Source organism: Chinchilla lanigera, unplaced genomic scaffold (assembly GCF_000276665.1).
Source record: "Chinchilla lanigera isolate Chin_1 unplaced genomic scaffold, ChiLan1.0 scaffold00064, whole genome shotgun sequence".
NCBI lineage: Eukaryota > Metazoa > Chordata > Mammalia > Rodentia > Chinchillidae > Chinchilla > Chinchilla lanigera.
The window spans coordinates 8,236,466-8,258,838 of record NW_004955465.1 but is presented as its reverse complement, the minus strand read 5'-3'; the positions used below and the strand labels follow the sequence as shown (position 1 = coordinate 8,258,838).

General features: G+C 40.7%; 2 protein-coding genes across 7 annotated transcripts in view; one reads left to right on the top strand and one right to left on the bottom strand.

Annotated features, from left to right (window-relative positions):
- The window catches only part of Fars2 (phenylalanyl-tRNA synthetase 2, mitochondrial), a 467,635-nt gene that overhangs the window by 86,911 nt on the left and 358,351 nt on the right, over positions 1 to 22,373 (top strand). For 5 of the 6 annotated variants that reach the window (XM_013521841.1, XM_013521842.1, XM_005398876.1 and 2 more), the window contains one exon: positions 18,236 to 18,871. In XM_013521841.1, coding sequence (XP_013377295.1) covers positions 18,260 to 18,871 — 612 coding nt within the window. In that variant the 5' untranslated portion in view covers positions 18,236 to 18,259. Of the gene's footprint in view, positions 1 to 17,161; positions 17,293 to 18,235; positions 18,872 to 22,373 lie in introns of those variants that run through there. The other variant, XM_005398878.2, reaches the window with a different exon arrangement.
- On the bottom strand, positions 7,690 to 9,437 carry Pom121l12 (POM121 transmembrane nucleoporin-like 12). The gene has a single exon (XM_005398875.2). It carries the CDS (start codon positions 8,766 to 8,768, stop codon positions 8,151 to 8,153), a length of 618 nt encoding a protein of 205 aa, XP_005398932.1. The 5' UTR covers positions 8,769 to 9,437; the 3' UTR covers positions 7,690 to 8,150.

Here is a 22,373-nt window from a genome sequence, read left to right as displayed (position 1 = left end):
TAGCTGGCGTCTGAATCACCTGGAAGGTTGTTGGGGTACAGATAGACTGCCCCCCCCCGAGTTCCTATTTCTTGGGTCTGTGGGGAAGCCCACCCTAAAACTGCTGGTGATGTCGTTGTTGCTGGTTTTGGAACTGTACATAAAGAACCATTATTTTACATTGGATCTTTTGTTTTCCAGTTTTTGAGACAGAGTTGCACTATGTGCAATAGCCCAGGCTGGCCTCGAACTCACTATGTAGCACAGGCTGGCCTTGAACTCTTGGCAATCTTTCTGTCTCAGTCTCCCAAGCGCTGGGATTACAGGTGTGCCCCACCACATCCAGCCTTACATAGAATCATTTTAAGTGTTTTGTAAAATAAGTTTAAATTTCCTGGGAAAAATACTCATGTGTGAAACTGTTTTTAGCAATAGTTCTCATTTTCTTAAGTCTCTCTATTTTATTTTGTAGAAGAGTTTCTCGATCCCCTCCTGTGGTGGGAATTCAGAGCTCATGGGATGGCCATGGGATTCTTTGCTTGATTGATTTTCTGTGCCATTATTTTCTGTGCCTGCCTGTGAGAGTTGTCTTGTGGTTTCCATACTGTAGAGGGCCCAGGTATTTTTGAATTTTCCATTTTTGAGTTCATTTGTCTCCTTGTATTTTTCCATATAGCTAGTTTTATTTCCCTCTCTTGTCTCCTAGCACCTATTGTTCTTCCTTGGAGACATCTGCTGTTACCAGCTCTTGATATGTGCTCCGTCCTCATTATTCAGAGATTCTGTATTTGTGGATTTGCCACTCAGTAAGATTTGTTTGTACCTAAAATGAGTACTTGAGGCTCTTACATGGTCCTGTGCACGGGGCAGAGTAGGGGTTCCTGGCTTTGCCAGCGTGTCACTGCCCCCACCCTCTTGGTGCTGCTGAGTCCCCTGAGGTGGACTGGGGCAGTGTGCCCCAGCGTCCTCCTGCCACCCTACGGTTACCTCATGGCAGCTCTCAAGGCTGCTTTGCCGTCATTGTTGACGCCTCTCTCCCAATTTTGCTGTTTCACATACTCTGCTGCTGCTGCTGCTGCCTACGTGAAGACGCCAGCAGGAACTGCCCGCCATGAGCATCAGGGAGGGGTCTGGGCCCATTATCTTCAAACTCCTAGAAACTGAGACCCACACAAAGTGCCCTTCTGGAGATTCCCTCGTTTTAGCTCTGCCATTTTGGCTGCCAGTTTTGCTCAGCTGTCCCGACTGCAGCCCTGCCTCCCAGTGTTCTGCAGAACTGCTCTGAAAGCCCTGCCCCTGCCCTGGGGGAGGTCTTCCCTGAGCACAGCAGGTTTTAATTTAAACTCTGCACAACTGAATTTTCACCAATCAGTAGACTCACCTCAGAAGGCTTGATTTAGACCAGGTTGGACCAGATGGCAGGCTCAAATTCAGACCAATTAGCAGGCCAGAGTTGGGACTGGTCGCAGGCCTGCTGTCCTCCCCCTGCTTTGGTTGGTGTTGGAGAGGTTCCTCTCTGTACTAGACCCTCTGTGTTGCAGCAGAGGTCTTGTCTAAATAAAGCCTCTTTCTGGTGGTCCTGTAAATCTACTTGTGGTTTATTTCTCGGGTGTCATGGACTTGGAAGGTTCTGTAAATTACTTCAGCAATTGGTGGTTATGACCTGTGGCATCTGGAAGCCACTAGCAGAGCTGTACTTCTCCAGTTCGTGATTTTGTGATTTCTTTCTGAATTGAGCAAAGGAACCCTCCACTAATTGGCAGCACGCTGATGAGGAGATAAGGGAGTTGCCTGATAGGTGCATTTGCAGCTGAGGGTGAAGAAGGTGACATTCTGCCTTCATATTTCAGCTCTGTGCTGTAACTAAGTGTCCTTTGTATGGTATGTTGAGTCTCATATTTCACACATTCTTGTGCTGTTTTATCCCAATTTTTAAAAAATTAGTATATGTTTACAGCAAACAAAGATTACATTCCTCATGGAGAGTTGGTGCGTGGGGAAAGCACGTCTTCTTTTTCCATCCCCTTCTTGGTCCCTTCCCATTTGCAAAAGATCCATCTCCCTGTTTCCTATTATCTATCTTTTATTTTTCTTTGTTTATATTTTGTGTTTCTCATATAAGGGCAACTGTGATATGTAAGCTTGTGTGTCTGATTTATTTCACTTAACATTATGGCCTCAAGGTGCAGCCATTTTCCTACAAATGACTCAAGTGTGTTCTTTTTTAAGGTGGAGTAGTACCCCAGGGTGTATAAGTACATTTTCTTTATGCAGTCATCCATTGATGGACAAATGGCCTGCTTCCAAGATTGAGCTACTTCGAGTTGTGCTCTGGTAAACATGGGTATGCATGGGTCACTGTAACATAATGTCTTTCACTCTTTTGGGAAGATACCTTGAAGAGGAATAGCTGAGTTGAATGAAATTTCTATTTTTAGTTTTTTGAGGCATCTCCATATAGATTTCCTTAGTATTTGTGGTTTATATTCAGCTTTTGCTGTTTAAAATGGCCCACAAATGTAGGACTGCAGTGCTGTCGGAGTCCCTAAGCACAGGAGGGTTGAGGTGCCGACAGAGAAACACACGTCACAGCTCTGTTCCGGCCTGAGAAATAGTGCTCTTAGGCATGAGTTTAGTGTCAGTGCTGTGGCAATATATACTAAATAAAATGTATTTAGACAGAAACACATATAAGACACGGTCATGAACCAACCAATTGGAAAAAGTGTCCACAGTCTCCCAGGAAACTAACCCTGTATTTGCTTTATTAGCATTGCTTCACAATTTGCTAATTCCGTCACAGCTTCTTTGAAGACATAACTGCAAGGAATATGAGAATTCTATACGTGTTGGATTATTTTTCTATACCTTGCAATTGTAGTTCCACACTTTTATGTATTAGCCAAGACCTCAGAGGTTATAGAGAAGTAACAGTAAGTCCCTGACTCATGAATGGGTTCTGTTCTGCGAAAAGGTTTGTAAGTAGGATTGTTTGAAATCCAACTAAGTGAGTGTTACATAGTACACCTGTGAAAGTTTGCAACTCCAGTGTTTGTAAGTTGGGGACCTACAGTGTAGAGATGCTCCCCTTGGGGGGCATATTTTGGCAGAGAGCACAGTAGTGTACAATGGGACTGGCTGGGGCTGATTAGCGTGATATAATTTTGACCTGTGGGCTGAAATTCTATTCTTCTGTCGTCTTGCTACTATGTTTGGAATATAATTTACCTTACATAGAGCAACCTTCTTGGAATTTCGAATTCAAAAAGTGTTGTTTGATTTCCGTCTTTGTCAGTGGCTTGCTGAATGAACTGTGCACTGCTTTTCCAGCTACTTTATCATTGGATGTGGTGTGGAGAATGGATAGAGCTATGGAAATGCCACTATGAATTGAATGCATGGTACCTTTGCTCAACAGTGATTTGCAAAAATATAACTTTAAATGTTCTTGATGGGTTTACTGTTTTTGACTTAAAAAACATTCCTTTTAAGGACAAAAGCATTGCCCTTGTTGGCAAGTAGCTTAAGATCTACTAGACTAGGACAGTTACCTGGTGAGTTTAGTGAATATGTTATGTGCCATGAGCAATGTGTGAATAAGAAACAGGAGAGGAGGAAGAGGAAGAGCTGACTCAGTTCTTCCTGGGGAGAATACGAGGGATAGACATGGGTTTTGTAGAGATACAACTCTCTGGAATTGTGAGTCATATCAAGAGGGAGATGTGTTTCAGTTTGGAAAAAAATTTCATAGAGAACTCACTGGGGTTGTATCCACTGCAGAAAGCAGGGTAGGCTGATAATTTGTCATGAGTTAGGGAATGGCAATAGCTGGGTGAACTGGAACCAGGGAGGCATCACAACCTGATGCAGCCGTGTCTGACTTTTCTGCCAGTAGACATGACTTTGAATAAATCAGTGAATGTCTTTATTTTGTTGTTTTAAAAACTAAAAGAAAGAGTTAAAAAAGCAGACGGAAAAGGCTCCTAGAGAAGATGATGTTACTTGACCATTTATAGGTGGGAACTATTTCAGAGCCTAATAAATATGGGCCTGAGGACTGGCAAAGCCTTTGTGTACTGCGATTTATTCTTTCTTCCCTTATAGTAACGACTCCAGGTTTTTATGATTTTATTTGGAAAATTTTAGATAAAAATCACTTTATGTGGAGTATGTACAAGAGATTTTAACCTGGAGGCTATTTTTTCTGCATAACAGTAATATTTCTAATTGCTTAAAGTAGTTTTTACTGTGCAGTTAGTGAGTTGATTTAAAACAGTTTTTAATTTTACTTGCTATTACTATTCTGCTTGCTAAATTATTTCAGGGTTAAAAACATTATTATTTTTCATTAGTGGAATGTTTTTATTTTAAAACTCTTATGTGCATGTGTATTAATGACATTAAAATTATTTTAAATGTTGTATTTCATGAATAATTAATTAAATGGTCTTTCCTCAAATATTGAACTACTGTTCAGCTAATATTTTTGGTTAAAAACAAAAATTAATGATTTTATTTTATTTTATTTTTTTTTTGGTTTTTCTCCGGTACCGGGAACCGAACTCACGACCTTGCACTTGCCAGGCAGGCGCTTTGCCGCTGAGCTAAATCCCCAGCCCCCAAAAATTAATGATTAATATTAGATTGATCTAAGTTGCTCTTAGTAGGTTGATCAAACTAGTATTTTTGATGTCTCACTTAACCTTTTTGAGATGCTAAAGGACATGAGGAATGATTTTAGTATTTTTCATTTATACAGTGTGTATAAATACTGTATGTTTTTCATATAATGTATTGAGAAGAAATTTTTCCCTGGCTTGTTTTAGGAGAGCAGTCATACTAATGAAAATTCATGCCATGAACTTAATTTTTTTGCTGTTGTCATTTTTTGAGATAGGGTCTTGCTTATTCCAGGCTGGCCTTGAACTCTCAAACTTGTAGTCTTCCTTCCTCAGCCTCCCGGAGTGCTGGGATTATGGCAGATGCCACCCATACCCAGCTTATCGTGAATTTAATTTCATGTAATGATTGTTTTTTTTTTTAGAATGAAAGATAGTGGCAGAGTGATTAGGAATACTTCAATTCCAAAAATAGTGATATCTTTCAAAACTTACTAATAAATCTTTAATTTTGTAAGTCTTTAGTCTGCAGTCATTCTCTCACGTACTTATTTAATTATAGATTTTAACCTTTCGATCTAGTGATAGCAAAAGTGATTTCTCTTGGAACTGAGTACTGTGTTTAAAAAGTTTTCAAAAGTTTTCTTTTTTCATTTATTTTTGCATCCATCACAAGATACTTTTCTTATAAGTTCTCTGTTCTTAAGTTCTTGGTGTGAGAGTACCTTTAGTTCTCTAATTATTGAAAACATAATTGTAAAGATTTATATTGATATTCATTTCTCAACTGCATTAGAGGGATGAAAAGACCCTTCTAAATGGAAAGGAAACGTGGTATATTCAGATAATATTTGTGTTAAAAAATTGCTTCTCCTACTACTTTTTCTCCACTTAGACTTACTTTTTAAAAAAGACATTATCTGCACATAGGGAGCTATTACAGAAGGCTCCAGTGTCAAGGGATTTCCCGGGTGCTCTGATCCATATGCCCTGGCACTGTCTTTCGTAAGGCTCGCCTGCTTTGTGCAGCTGCCAAGTCCATGCATAATCGTCTTGACAAATGGCATACTCATTAATACTGGAATGGGCCTTTGCCAGCTGGTACAAGCTTTCTGCCCCAGGCAGTAAGCCCAGTGCCAGTTTCTTGTTGATGGCTATAAAGCATGGCTTACGTAGTGTTGAGACCAATGATGGATAAAGAAATTACCAGTTGAGCTAAAAGTTACTTACACATACGTTTATCTGCGCAAGCTAAGAGCACTTGGGAGCCGTAAGGGATTTCTGAGCTGTTGGCCCTCTTGTGTGCTGGAGCTGCGGTTTCCTGTGGGGCAGTTCCTCTTTGGTCACCTACATGCTCTGGAATCAATCAGAAAAACACATTGTGATGCCTTGTTAGAGAAAAGAGTTCATTCACTCCATGTTCTTTAAGGCTATTAAAATGCCCAGGGTAGAAGAAGTAAGGTCATTGCTACTTAGAGCTTTCAGTCATTCTAGGAATTAGGTACAATGAATTTTGTGAAAAATGCTAAATGAGTCTACTTGGAACTCAAGGAAAGGGTATGGAATGCTGTCAGTACAGTTGTGTGTCCAGATATTCTTCCAGAGATTTCATGCAAATGCACGTTAATGCCTTCCAAACACTCTGTCCTTTTGGCCTAATCATGTTTAAATGGTCCCACTTTGCAAATTGTTTTGTCTTGAACTCACTGGAAAGAACATTGTGGTATGAGGGCCATTTATTTGTTTATTAGTTCATTCATGGAGCGAGCAATTGTTTTGTGCAGGTACTTTATATGTCTGATCACGTATAGAAACAAAAAAATTAATGACTCTTGGCATGAAAAGGTTCTTTTTCTAGTGGAGATATAATGATATTCATAGGTGATTACTGCCTGGGTCAGCTGACTTGAAAAGTGTGAATATTATAAATGTGCAACTTATTTATATTGTTTTCAATCAAGCCAGCAGGCGTAAGTTTCCCTGGTGCCCAGTTGGTTCCAGATCGTGTCGATCCAGCATGTTCTGTCTTCTGTGCTTCCCAGCTGGCCTCTTGGTGATCTTATTCTTTGTGCACTGCACAAGGCCCCTCCGAGAATAACCCCAAACTGATTCTCCAAGATAGTTATCTAGAAATCAGTGCATGGTCTTGTCACTCACTGGTGATTGACTTTCTCTGCATGTGACCTTTTCATCTGTTATAGCCTCCTTCTCAGAAAGCAGCTCTGGCCAGGGTAACCAGGACCAAGGGCTGGGCACATGCTTTGATCTTTAAGACTTTTATCCTATTTCACTAAATTTCAACTATGCTCTTGGCTTCTCTGACTTATTTGGTTCAGGTAATGAAAACATTCTGTAGCCTGATCTTGTCAGTTCCTGTAAAAATAAAAATAGCATTGTTTCTCCTGAATTGAGAACATGCTCCTTCTAACATTTTTCTCTGTTATCTTAAATTACATTTCCCTTTTGATTAATGTCACCTATCACTTTGATGCTTGTTACTATTTTTCCACATAATTAAAATTCAAATACAGCTATTTCCATATCTTTGTTGATACCTCAGAGTTAAAGAAAATGCTGTTCATAGAAGGACTTGAAACCCTCAGATCATTCCCCAGTGCGTAGGTGCTAAGTGTGAAATGTGACGTCTTATGGGGAGAGCCCAGGAGAATGCAGGGCAGGTCGTTTGGGTTGACCTGCCAAGGACTCTGTATTTAATATTGGGAACTGTGAAGTGTTTCCCAGCAAAGGAGAGGAACGTCCACGCGTGTGTTTTACAAGGGCCTCCTGGCTGCCTAGTATGAGGTGGAAATGAGGGTAGAAAAGCTGAGGGAGGAGCCAGATAAGGGACCAATGGAGGATCTATCTGCAAGTCTAAAAAAATATGAAAAGCTGAAAAGTTTTCTTTTCTCATAAATGTAGGCCCAAACTTATTTAGGTATAGAATCTGAACTGTTTGGACCTGTTAATTGTTTCACTGCTTGTACTGGTCATGCTATTTCTGTTATTTTTGCTGTGGTTGGAGTGTGTGTGTGTGTGTGTGTGTGAGTTCAAAAATAATCACACCATCAAAATGTAAAAGAAGACAGACACAATCTGTGGAGAGCAATCAAAATGAGGACTAGAAAGATCTGTTATTATCATTAGTACAGAAATAGAGTTTTTTTCTAAAGCATTGATAGAAGTACATGAAAGCATACAAGAAAGGCAGCAGTAAAGTCACTGTTGAAGTCAACAGTCTCTTCATCGTGGGCTTCACAGGATCAGCAGAGCTACTCTGAGGGTGGCAGACCCGTCACAGGAAGTGACCTGGTGACCGTCTCCTGCGGGGTGGGGAAGGGTCAAGCAGATGAGAGGGCAGTGGCTTTGAGTCTAGGGGTGGGCTGGGTGCTGGCTGGGCTCACACCTTAGGCGCGAGGCTGCAGCAGGCTGTGCTCAGGGACCACTGGGCCCTCCTGGGAAGGGAAGGCCGGAGCCCCCGGCGGAGGCTGTGCCACAGTGTCCCGGTTAGCAAGCACGTGGAAAGCTAGGGAAGGCTGGATGGTGGGCCCATGTTCATCTTCCTCCTTCCAGAGCTGGATTCCTCTCGGCGCAGCTTCTGCCCAAGAGCCCGGGCCTGGGGACGAAGGTCCGGGTCGCTCCACTTGTGGTCACCGGCTGGAAGGCGGATGCCCTGGGCTCTGGGTCCGGCCTCCTTGTCTTGGGCTCTGGGACCTCGAACCAGAGCGGCCCATCAAACTTCCTCTTTCCTTTCGTGCACTGGGCAAGGGCCTGCAGCACCGTCTCCTTGGCACAGGGGTCTGGGCGCTCCTCGGGCGGCGGGCATTTGTACAGGCTCCCGGGGCGCACAGGGCCGTTGACCTGGACTCGCACCAGGCCCTGCAGCGCCGGGTCCCTGGCTGCGCACAGTCTGCGCTTCACGTAGTTGAGGCGAGCATAGGAAAGCTCCGGCCTGAGGAGCAGCCCGGAGGGCAGCCTGCAGGGAGCGGGGCTCTTGGCCAGGGTAGCCAAGGCCCTCTGGGCGCCGGCCTCGGCCCAGGCTGGCTGCAGCGTGCGGAAAGCAGGGCGCTTGGGCCTGGGCCTCCAGTGCCCACACTGCTGGGCAGGGGGCGGCAGCTCGGCCTTGGGCTTGCCCACGTCCCCGCTCAGGTACCTGCTCAGGTACAGGCCCATGAGGGCGGGGCTGCGGGGATGCGGAGGCGGCCAGGCGCACAAGCAGAGCAGGCGCACAGGGTTCGCGCGCCCCGTGACCGTTGGCTTGGAACGCAGGCGGAGCTCGAGGCGCCGGCCCTCAGGAAGCGGCGTCCTGCTCTGGCCATGCCCGCTCCCCGGGACACGAGGACGTCACCGTGCTGCCCCGTGCCTCCGGCAGAGAGCGGGAAGTCCCAGCCTCTGCCTTGTCCGGAGCCAGGCAGACACTTAGCTCGGGCGGGAAGGACCTCGCCAGAGCTCTAGCGTCGCACCTGGCATCGCAGTGGAGGACACGCGAGAATTTCTGCAGACGGCTGTTGACAGGAGGGTGTGCTCCTTCCTCAATGGAAAGATGAACATAATGTGCTTGGGTTTTCTTTTAAGGAAAAACAAAGAACTGATTTACTGTGTTCAGTGAAGTTGACTCTTATATCTTCCTTTTTAAAATTAGTTCATGTTTTTAGTACAGAATAGTAATGCGGGGTTTGGGGAACTGTTCGCACGTGTAACATATCTTGATTATTTTCTATCTCTTTACCCTCCTCTCTCCTTTTCCCCACTCTCCCTGGCCTCCTTCCCCATCCCCAAGTGTCTGCCTTCTAGTTTCCTATCATCTCTCCTTATTGGATTCATTTATTTACCGTTTAGGTTAGTAATGTAATTACATGTGGTATTTAACTTATGAGTTTGGCTTATTTTGCTAAGCATTCTGGTCTTAAATTCCACCTGTATTCCTGCAAATGACATGATATCTTTTTTCTTCATGGTGGAATGATATTTCATTGTGTATCTATATGTTTTTAATACATTTGTCTGTTGATAGGCACCCAGGCAGTTTCCAAAGCTTAACTGTTGTGAATGGTGTTGCTGTGAACATAGTCTGCATGTATGGTATCACTGCAGTTTAATGTCTTTACTTCTTTCAAGCATGTACCCAGGAGTTGCATGATGGTAGTATTTCTATATTTAGATTTATAAAAAATCTCCAGTTTGATTTCCATACTGATCTTTCTAGTTTACTGTCACCAACCATCTAGGATGGTTTTTTTTTCTTTTTTTTCTTTTTCTTTTTCTTTTTTTTTCCCACTCTCACATGCTTACTAGCATTCATAATTCATTGTATTCCTTTTTTTTTTTTCTTTTTTTCTTTTTGGTTCTGGGAATTGAACTCAGGACCTCACATTTGCCAGGCATGCCTTGTTCCACTGAGCTAAATCCCTGGAGTTTATTATATTCTTGATGATAGCCATTCTCACTGGGATAAAATGGATTCTTTTTTAGTTTATGTATTTTTTTATTTTATGGAAAAAAGTAAAATAATTTCATAACAAAATAATAGAATAGCAATAGTTAATACATTGAGTATTGTTATCATTAAATTAGTGAATCAGATATGGGCTTATAAAATCCTCTAAATGATATTAGCATAAATCTTTCTTTTCAGTGAAGTAAAAGAAATTAGTGGTATAACTATGTTGTATTTTGTTTTTTTCCTTTTCCCTTCCTTCCTTTCCCCTTTTCCCCATCCTAGTTCCTTTTTCCTTTTGAACAATTTCTTCCCATTTCAAAATATCTATTGTGCATTTTGGACTTTAATGTTATTTTTATTTGCATTTTGCTAATGATTAAAAATGGTGAACATTTTTCATGTGTTTATTGGCATTTGTACTTCTTTTGAGGAGAGTCTTTTCAGTTTATTTGCTCATTTTGTGACTGAGTCACTTGTTTATAGGAAGTAAGATTTTTTTGAGTTCTTTATAAATGCTTTTATTAGTTCTTAGTATGAAAAGTAATTAGGAAATTTTTTCTCTCATTCTTTAAGTTATCTCTTTACTCGTGATTGTTTTATTTGCAGTGCAGATCATTTTTAATTTGGTGTAATAGTATTTGTTTCTTCTGGATATTACTTCCTGTGCTATTGGAATTATTCAGGAAAGTCTTTGTCTGTGCTTGTGGCTTCACTTCTCTCCCTTAGGTGATCTATTAGAAGTTTCAAAATTTGTGCTTTTAAAGTAGGTCTTTGATCCATTTTGATTTGACTTTAGTGCAGTGTGAGAGATAGTTATCTAGTTTGTATCTTCTATAAGTAGATTTCCAGTTTTCCAGCACTATTTTTAGAGAGGCTTTATTTTGGGAACTTTTAAAAAAATCTGATGTCTGTATGTGAATGAGGTTGTTTCTGTGTCTTCTGTTCTATTATATTGGTTCAGGTATCTGCTTTTGTGCCAGTATCCTGTAGTTTTGTTAATGCATCTTTGTAGTACAACTTGAAATCCGGTATTATATGTGCAGCTTTGCTGTTTGTACAGGATTGCTTAAGAAATGGAGTTGTTATAAACCTGGGTGTGATGTGTCTCATGTACCTTGTATATCCGGGAACTCTATCATATATGTACAACCTAGAGAAATAGAAAGATAAGTTGTGGAATTTTTACAGTGTCGTTGATGACTAAGAACTACTGAAAAGTAAGAAAACATTGCATAGCCAAAAAAGGTAAAGATGTTGACTGTACATTAACAGAAACAAGCCATTAGTGAAGAACTTAATGTGTGCCAATGAATAGCTTCGTGGTTATCAAATAGGTTAGAATATATTATATAGAAGTTGACTGCAGACATTTAACAAGGTTCATGGATAATATATCTAAAAGTCCCTGCTCATCAGCAGCTAGGTAAAAATCTCATAGATGAATTTGCTATGAAAATATTCATTGAAAGTCTCAGTCCTGAATAAATTCTCTTTGTTGATGAAATAGCATTGTACTGATACTACTAGGTTTTTAGAAAATGTTCATAGTGACTGATAAAAAGGTACCAATTAGTTTTAAGGTTGCTAAGCATAGAGTGACTGTTCTTAGATATGGTCTGTAGGCATCCTGAAGATAACTCTGGTAGAGAATGCCCTCCACCACCCCCAATAAACCAAGGAACCCTATTTCAAGATGCTTAAAAGGGGTATACAATTTATTTAGGCTCTATTATTTATGTAAGAAAAGATAGATGGCTGGAAATATATTTCTTGACTATCTTAGTTATTTTCTTGTTATTGGACAAAATACCCAACACCAACAGGTTAAAGGAGGAGGAGTTTATCTTGGCTCACAGTTTGTAGAAATTTCAGTCCATTTTGGCTGGCTCCAAGGCAGGGTGGCATGGCAGAGGGCCATTGCAAAGAACAAACAGTCCATGGTAGGGCAGGCAGGAGGTAGTTGAGCCTTCCTTCTTTTCCTTTTTATTCCATCAAGGCTGCAGGCCTATTGGTTGGTGGCACCCATACCCAAGGTGGTTTCCTTCATCAGTGAATTCATCACCCATATCCAGAAGTATGGTAAACTGACCAGTGGAATAATCTACTATCACACAACCCATGATCCAGTATTACACACTCATGATCCAGTCACTCCCCAAACCCCTACCTATGAGTGCATGAGCCTTTGGGCAGAAATCTAGATACAAACCATAACATTGACCAGTTGAATATTACTTCTTACCAGCAACACATGCTGGCTAAAGATAAGCTGGACTAGAAGAAATATAACATCTGTTATTCTTAGGCAGCAGTTGCACTAGGCAACTGGTCTAAACAGTCTGCTTTTCATCCTCTTGAGAAAAGTAATGTTTTTAAGTATTTGGTTTTGCAACATTGTGACATCTTTAGTGCAGCCTGGTGGCCAAGCAGTTTCATGCCCCTAAACCAGTATTCACACACATTAAAAAAAAGGGTGGGGAGGGGCTGGGGATTTAGCTCAGTGGCACAGCGCCTGCCTGGCAAGCGCAAGGTCGTGAGTTCGATTCCCAGTACCGGAAAAAAACCAAAAACAACAACAACAATGACAGCAACAACACCATATACTTCCTATAGTTAATAGATTTTCAGAGTTTCAAGGCCTTTGGAAAGAACACAACCTTTAAAATACTTTTTATGCAATTACTGATACTTCAAATGAGGCTGCTAACTCAACATTAATTAATGCTTAATACCGATGTTGGGCTAGCATGATGTTTGAAAGTAAACCTAAAAATAGACACTGAAGTGGTTCATGTCTCTAATGAAAAGTATCATGCTTCTGTATATATGCCAAAAGTTGATAAACCAAAACAGTAATTTGGATAAATGCTGAACTTTATGAAGGGTGAGGAAACTGCTGGAATGGTATTAAATACAATAACTTGGAGGGAATTGATGATAATGATGATGGTCATGTCATGAACACAGGAGAAAAATACCCTCAAGCTGTATAGTGAAAACTGTGCCATCATCAAGACTAACCCTGAACTATGTGCAGTGGTGGCAGTGAGGAAGAGGCTACTCGGTTCAGGGGAGGCTGCTTGGACAGACAGAACAGGGAGGCTGGATAAGCCTTTGAAAAGGCCATCTGTGCTAGGCCTGGCCTGTCACTTGGGGATGTCATAGTGAGCCAGTCATTAGATGCCCTGGTCCACGCTGGTGACTACCACTGAGCTGGCAGCACTGATGCACCAGCCTCTTTAAGTTCCTGGAGCCTCTTAAGTCCCTTAAGTGCCTCTTTAAGTTCCCTGAGTTCCCCTCAACTCATGCCATGAGCTGCGTGCATAGCATAGGTACTAGTTTAGTGTGAACTAAGCTTTAATGATTAACTTCCTTAGAAATAAGAAATACTTTCTTCTGACTAAAATGCAGCCTAGCATGTTAGCTCTAACATGTGTTTAAGATTTTTTTTTTTGGTACTGGGAATTGAACTCATGACCTTGCCAGGCAGGTGCTGCACCATTGAACTATATCCGCGGTCCAAGATTTCTTTTACGGTTATAACTGAGAACCATATAATTGGTATAGTATCAAGTATTACCAGTTTCCTAGAATGTGTAAATGTTTAGGAAAATAGCAGTGAGTGATTGACATTGTGCTTATGACAGTTAATTTATAACAAGAGAAAGAAAATTGCAAAGGCAAAGAAGTTTTGTATACCAAACATTCTACCTGCATTCTTATAAAAAATTATTGCTTAGCTGGTCACTGAATACAATTAATTAAATTACCTCTGGCAGCATTATATTTATAGTGGCATTTATTCTTGATATAATTATAACTGGGTTTAATACAGGCCATTAAAATATCTAGAGCTCATCTAAACAGATATTTTAAAATAACTTTTTCTTATAATGACTTTTTCAGTTTTTCAAAATATAATACATGTCTATTTAGAAAATTTAGATCAAAGTATAAAGTATAAAATTATAAAGGTTAGTTGCTACTAAATTTTTTGCATAGCTCTTATGTTTTTTTAATATGGTATACATGTGTTTGTATATACTCATAGCAATTATACAATTTTATATCTTATTTATCACATTATATGTAGGTAGTTATATTGACATATCACTTTACAGGTATGTAGTGCTAGTATTAAAACTCTTTGCAACCTTTATATTCAATGACTGCATAAGATTTTATCAAATTATTCTGATTTTCTTAATTATTCTCTTGTTTGGGGATGTTTTCTTATCTATAATTTTTTACTTTTGTAAATAGTGCTGAAATGGCACTTATAAATTTAACTTGCAGTAGTCAGCTCTCCATGGCTGTGACCGAATACCTGATATTACCACCTTAAAGGAGGGAAGAGTTATTTTGGCTCGTGATTTTGAGGCTTCAGTCCATGGCACCTGGCTCCCAGGCAGAAACATGATGGTGGAAAGCTGCTCACCTCATGGCAGCCTTGTGGAAGCAGAGTGAATGGAAAAGAGCCAGAGAGGAAGGGGCCTGGAACCAGGTTCACTTTTCAAGGGCGCTAGTGACCTGCTTCCTCCAGCTGGGCCCTGCCTTTCAGTAGCTCATTACGCTGTGAACTTCGCAGTGGATTAATCCTCATGATCCAGTGACCTCTCTAGGCTCCACCTCTGACGGTTGCTTCTTAGGGATTAAGCTATGAATACATGAGTCTGTGGTTCTACTTCATATGTAAACCATAACAATTTCAGTCTTCATGTACATTCTTTCTTTACCGTAAGTTCTGAGAAGCATCATTATCCTGTCAAAGCATATGAACACTTTTAAGTCTTTTGATAGTTCTGAATTGCTCTTAGGAAACATTATCACCAGTAATATAAGAAACTGCCTATTTATAGACATTTACTTTGCTTTCATGCTGGTCAGAAAGAACAAAAGCATATTCTTAATTTGCTCTTTTTTGGGTAAAAGTTAATGGGAGTTGGCCATTTCCTCACCACTATTTTGTAGAGTAAAATGTGTGTGTGTTGACTGAGCCCAACTTCATTTTTTTCTCAGTAGATGCCGTTTAAGTACTGCATCTGGGGTTATCGGATGTGTTTGATCATTGTTGTGTGGTGTTGACCATATGTGGCCTTTGTCATTAAGCTAACTGGCCCTTAGAGAACTTTTGGCCCAGTGGTGTTCATGCACTACCTAGTGTTTCTTTTACACAGACGAATGAGGGAGCCTGAGAGGACTGTTCAAACACCTATGAAATTCCTTCATTCTACAACAAACATTTATTCACTGTTTTACTACTTCTAGTCACTGTGTTAGATTTATAGTGGTAAAGAAAGTTGACAGCATTCTCGATGTGGCCAAGCCCCAAACCAAAAAGAGAATCCAGGCATAATACATGACTATATAACGGATGGATCGGATACCTTTAGAAATGTTACTTCTTAAGGCAGCCTTGCAGAGAAGTGGACTTGACTACCATGCCCACTCTTTGGACATCTCAGCAGCTTACTCCCAGTAGCAATGATTAATAATAAATAATTTCTGTCACTTACAGAGTGCCCATTTTGTGCCTTCTAGATACTATGTTATGTCCTTTACATTCACTTTTAAAAATATTCCTTTCACCAGTGCAGGAGGTATCTTTTCATTTTGATGGGGTGCCTCTGTGGGAACCGACAAGTGGGTTGCATGTGTGGGGAACTAGAAACTGACAGGGAGAAGCAGAGCTGGTAACCACGAATAACTGCCTAAAAGCACCCTTTCTGGAACAATCCTGAACTTTGTATAACAGCATTGTCTTTGGAAGGAAAAAATACTTGCTTGTGTCTTGCCATGGATGCTGAATTGGGAACTAACAACCTAACAGCATGGTTTTGTACTAAGATGTATAAGACTGCATATGCATATTTAAAATTCATATTCACTGCAGTGACAAGTTGCTGAATAATGTAGATGGGAAGACAGATTTCAGGTGAAGCTCAGTCAAAGCCACTTTTGATGCAATTCTGACAAAATAATACCACGAATGAGTAAGTCCAGAGTTCTTTGAGTATCTGAGAATTTTCCCCATGATAGTCTTAGGTGAAGGTCTTGGAGACCTTCCAGCAAGTACAGTATTCCAGCAAGCACAATCTTTAATTTGGAGTTAGGTATTCTACTTTCCTGTTTTGAATCCAGTAAACTGTGCTGCCCATTTACATGCTAATGTGCGTTCTTTGGGGAAATATAATGTCTCCTAGTGCAGCTTCTTACCCTGAAATTATGTGTTTTCTTGATATGATTGCATGGCCTTTGAAATAAGTAGTGCTGTAGTTGTATGTGTTAAAGTAGCTTAATAGCTTCAGATTCCAAACTTCAGAAGATTTGAGTGAGTTAAGTTTATGAACTGAAATTATTTATGAACATTCAGATATGACTCTCTCATTACTGAGCTCCCTGAGGGAATTTAAAACTGGCTTCTGTGGGACTGGGGAAAGAACCCTGGGTTAGTGCTCCAGAATCTTTTGCTATTGTCTTACTTTTGCTGTTAGCATGAACAGATTTTGTTCAGCTGTGTGTGCATCTTTATCACCTCATCTGAGTGGTGAATGGTTGACCGCTGAGCTGACTTTTGGCTAGGAAATTTGGTGGTGTTATTAGACTCCAGGCACTTTTCCTTCCTTCTCCCCTCACCCCTCCTTTTTCCCCTCCTCTTCTTCCTCTTCCTCCCTTTCTTCTTCTCTGTTCCTCCTCCTCTCTCCCCTTCCCTTTCCGGTCTTTTTCCTCTTCCTCCTTCTCCTTCTGCTTCAATTTTTTCATTTTAATCTGGGTTAGTACTCTGTCTTCTGGCAGCGCTGTGTCCCTTCTCCAATAAATTCAGTCTCATGCCCGTTTTATTGTGGGGGTAGTAGAAATATGCTCTTTTACAAAACAAAAATGTATTTGATGGATGGTACAAAGGTATCAAGTTTAAATGATATGACCAGGTTAAAGGATGGAGAAGATTAGCGTACATAAAAATAGTTTCAGTTGTCCGTTAGTATAGTTTATCACTTGGTGTAACATTTCCTTAACTGTTCCATTTCTTTTTCTTTTTTGGTGCCGGAAATCAAACTCAGGACCTTGCTCTTGCCAGGAAGGCACTGTGCCACTGAGCTATATCCCCAGCCCTCCATTTATTTTTAAATATTATTAAATAAAGGTCATAACTACCGAAAGTGGTATCCTTTATTCAAGATATTGAAAAAACATTTTTAATGTCCTTTTGTCATCTTTTGAAATAATTCAGAAGCCAGAAGTCATACTCTGTCCAAGGTAAGCTGAACTTTGTAGTTATAGGACAGAAGGCAGAGACAGGAAGCATGGCTATTTAACATACTTTTTCTTCTATCCTCAGAGGCTTGTATGTGATCATATGCTTTGTCTAATTTTTGAGACCCTGATTAGGCTCTAACTAAGTGGACCTAAGCTTTCAGGGGATCCTTCTAAAGTTTTCTGGCCCTAGGACCTCTAATGCTGAGTGTTCTTTATATGCGCATGGGAAATAGCACAGTGAAACCTATTAATTGATATAATTAATGAACATTAATAAAAAAGTGCTATTTTTGTTGTAGAAAATAGTAAAAGTAAAAGAAATTATCATCTTAAAGTTTCATCGTACATTAGGAGTTTAGAACATGGCAGCATAGTGAAGGACTTTTCTAAAAGCTCAGAATCTAAATGATGAGAGAAGTAGAACCAGAAATTAGGAATCTAAATGTGACTTTCAAGATACTTCGGATTTTGTGCATTAACAGAGTAGCACAGGCTGGGTAATTTATAAAGAAAAGAAGTTCATTTCTCACAGTTTCAATTCTGGAAGGGCTAAGATCCAGATGCTGGCATCTGGCAAAGGGCTTCCTCCTGCACCACCGATGGTGGATGGAGAGGATAGGGTGGATCCAAGCTTATCCTTTTATTAGGAGACCACAGCTAATCCACTCTTCACATGGAGTGGATCCCTCAAGAGCTAATCACCTCTTTAAGTCCTACCTTTTATACTGTTGTGATGGAAATTATATTTCAAGGAGTTTTGGAGGGGGCATTTGAGCCATAGCAGCCTCTGTTAGCAGATTTTCTAATTGATTTTCCTGCGGTGTGGTGGTGATGCTGGGGACACATCCATGTTGGTAGGAAAGGTAGAGCTGGTGGGAAACAGGACTCACTTGCTGTCCCAGAGCGAAGCCTCACTTGTGCTTTGCATGTGTGCTCTTTCCAGAACCTGCGAGCAGAGGTCTCCACGATGGTTTGTTCAGCGCTCCAGAGAGTTGCCTGTGCACACCTTTGCCTGGTGAGGAGGGCCAGTCATGTCTGCAGAAGCCACCAGCATCGGGCGCGGGGCTCAAGGCCAGCTGCGTCAGACTTGGCTGCTCGTGGACCTCCGGGCAGCCCTCTAGAGCTGCTGGGCAAATCCTACCTTCAGGATGACCACACCAACCTCACCCAGAAAGTCCTGTCCAAGGTTGGCAGGAATCTGCACAACCAGCAGCACCACCCTCTGTGGCTAATCAAGGAGAGGGTGAAGGAGCATTTCTATAAGCACTATGTGGGCCGCTTTGGGACGCCGCTGTTCTCCGTCTATGAAGACCTTTCTCCTGTGGTCACGACCTGGCAGAACTTTGATAGCTTGCTCATCCCAGCTGACCATCCCAGCAGGAAGAAGGGGGACAACTATTACCTGAACCGGACTCACATGCTGAGGGCACACACATCCGCGCACCAGTGGGACTTGATGCACGCGGGGCTGGACGCCTTCCTGGTGGTGGGTGACGTCTACCGGCGTGACCAGATCGACTGCCAGCACTACCCAGTTTTTCACCAGCTTGAGGGTGTCCGGCTGTTCTCCAAGCATGAGGTGGGTCTTGACACACTTCTTATTATTGTAGCACATCATGGACATTGTGTTTTCAAAACCAGTAGAGTTGTCCTTATCTGATTTTGATTTCATGAGTCATCTATGTTCAGTGATGGCTGTGTACACCCTTTCTCGTCAATATATTTGACTGATTGTGTTAGTAAGTAGACGCATTGGGAGATCTTTGTGTTTACTTACAGTTCTTATCCTTCATTCCTGACCAGCCTTTCTCTGGACTGCTTGTGAATGGTTAGTCTACGGATCAAATTCACCCTTCATCTAGTTGACTAAAAGTACAACACGGAAACGTGTGCTCAGGTTCTTCCAGTTCTCAGTTAGTAAAAGTTAATTATGTTTTCATGCGATTAGAGGTTAATGAACCTGTTCTCTACCTGAGGGGACTAGAGCTGTGTGGGCTTGGATTGTAAACGATCTTCTTCTTCCTGAGCTATCTCTCTGTTTTCTCCTACTTTGTATGATGATGTGGAGTGCCTTAGTGCCTCAGTTCTCGACATGTGTGTTTGACTGGGCTTAAATTTGCAAGCCTTCTGCCTCAGCATCCAGAGTGCCGGGGTTATAGGCATATACCACCATAACTGCAGAGTTTGTATTTGGATGCCTGCAATCTTCTTGATCAGAAAGTCGGGTATTTTGGCCAGTATTTAAAACACCTAACCCTTGCGTTTGTTATATTATGTCAATGCATTGCATACATTTTTTTTTTTTTTGCAAACTATGAAAATCCTTACAGAGCTTGAGTTAGTTTTCTAAAACATTTGTAACATCACTTGCTCCTCTTTCATATACTGTATTGTAAAACTCATCTCCATTTTTATTGAAAAAAATTGAATTAAGGTACTCTCAGGACGTCTTTGATTTATTCCTATAGCAATCCTCCTTCCAAACTTTGTTCACTGGGACAGGAGGAGTAAGTATGGTCACAAAACTCCCTCCCGTAAACACAAAATAAATGGGCTGATACTATGAAAACAAATAGTACAGGATCCTTAGGCTAATAAATAGCCATTGGTATGTTCTATAAAATAAGTCACTTGGTAGGAGGCAACTGAGTGGGACTGTGCCTCATGTCCCCTTTTCTTTCTGTTACCTCAGGATGTGTTATTCTGTGAATCAAAGGTTGCTGTAAGCTGGATCTCAGGGGAGATTAAGTGCATAATTTTACTGCTTGAAATAGCTGACTGCTTTCTAAGTTCGGAATAATAACTGTTGATAAGGATAGGGGTGTATTGGAAACTAAATGGGAACGAAGAGACAGGTTGGAGTCTGGGAAACACAAAGTGTTGGAATGCCACTTACACTTAATCTCTAAGCAAGCAGGGATGCCAGTAAAATGACATCCACATCAGGGCACCGGACAGGTACTCAGTCCAGCTTCCCTCATTAAAGAAATAGAAAGTGAAATCGCACACTGACGTGTATGCCTGCATGCCATGAAGAAGGCAGTGAAGGTTGTGAGACCCATAGCATTGTAACAGAGGCAAAATCCAGGCTCCCACAGAAGGTGGAAAGTAGCAAGTGCGCAGAAAATTAGCCTTCACCTTGGTTCATATTTGTTTTGTATTCAGTGCAACTTAGCAGGTAGCACACATGGCTATTCTAGTCTGATGTTTTGCTTTATAGTTAAAAATGTATGTACACACATGTATGCATCGGATCTCCTTATAGGTTGATAAGATGCATCCACATATATTATTTCATTTATATCTCTTAACAAAAACCTTGTGAGATAGAATATTTCCACTTGAACTGAAGATCTGGAAAGGTTCAATAACCTGCCCAAGGTCACCCGACCTGTCCATGGCAGTGTGAGAACCAGAACCCAGGTCTTCTGAGTTTGTTGCCAGCTGTATTGTATTCTGTACATTTCCACAACCCTGCTTTGTAAGTGGCACCTGTTGCTGACCCAAGGGAAGCTTTTGCTTCAAGAATAGTGAATGAGAAGAAGAAGAAGGATGATGCGTTCCGAATTTCTGCTCTCAACTGAAGTGTTTTTACTAAGTCTGATCTAATCTTAACCTACACAGAAATGATTTTTCCTTTTGTGTGTGTGTGTGTGTGTGTGCATGCACGTGTGGTGTTGGGGATTGTACCTATGGCCTTTACACTGAGCCACATCCCTAGACCTTTTTATTATTTTAAGGCAGGGTCTAATTAAGTTGCTAAGTTGCACAGGCTGGGCTCAAACTTACACTCCTCCCTGAGCCTCCCATGGTGGTGGAATTGAAGGTGTATGCCCTCATTTCTGGCTCCTCCTTTATTTTCCTACAAATAGTATTTTTAGATAGGTGTAATCATGCTATTAATATGTAATTTAAAAAAATTATATGATCTGTTAAAGTTTTCATGTCTATCTTTGTGATCATTATTTTAATTGTCATAGAACATTGCATTAAGAAGAAATGTAGTTATAGAGTTACAGGGTAAAAGAAACAGTGATAAGCATTGAAATAGATGTACTATGACAATATATTTGTTCAACTATTAATTGGAGGAAAAACATTTTGTCTTTGATAAACAACTGACTAGTTGGAGGAAGCAGTCACTAGGTAAAGTCTGCTAAGGTTCTTATTTTTAGGGAAGGGATAGAAACACTGAATAAACCAGAATTTGTTGGAAAAAGACTGTAGCACAAAATGCACCTTCCACACTACTAGGTTCAACAGGAGGAATGTAGAAATTGATGTCAGTTTAACAGACATAAGGAAAATGGGAAGAAAACAAGTTATGGTGAATAGACATAAGTCATAGTTTATATTGATATTCCTAAGTTAAGTGGGTTAAATTTAATAATAAAAGAAACTCATTATCAGATTGGACATTTACAGAAACCTGAAACGAAAGCAAACCAGAGATTGAAAATAAAGGTCAGGAGGGGTTATATCCAGCAAATAGGAAAAGACAAGCTGGTCTGGCAATATTAACATTAGATAGTATAGAATTTATAGAAAAGACAGTTACTAGGAATAAGGACTATAAAACACTAACAAAGAAGCTTTCTGAATTATTAGCTTTTCTGTACCCATTATTATAACTTTAATACATAAAACAAAACAAAAAAATAACAAGTTGAGTTTGACAAATTCAAGATCATGATAGAAGATAATCAATCAAAAAATCAACCAAATAAAGCAAACAAATGAGTAATGGTGTAGGAAATCTGAAAAACAGGACTAGCTTGAACTATATTTATTTTAAACTCTATATGTGGGGGCTGGGGATTTAGCTCAGCAGCACAGTGCCTGCCTGGCAAGCGCAAGGTCATGAGTTTGATTCCTGGTACTGGAAAAAAGCTAAAAAAAAAAAACCCCAAAAAACTCTATATGTGTATGGATTTGTGTGTGTAGTATTTCTGTACTCAAGTCAGAGGTATATAGTCACAAGGAATATTTATAAAATAAACTGTCTATTCTTTTTTTTTTTTTTTTGTTTTGTTTTCTGGTACTGGGGATCGAACTCATGACCTTGCACTTGCTGGGCAGGC

Bases quoted from the DNA above. Each gene is read 5' to 3' on its own strand.
- Pom121l12 (XM_005398875.2), bottom strand. From the start codon at position 8,768: ATGGGCCTGTACCTGAGCAGGTACCTGAGCGGGGACGTGGGCAAGCCC.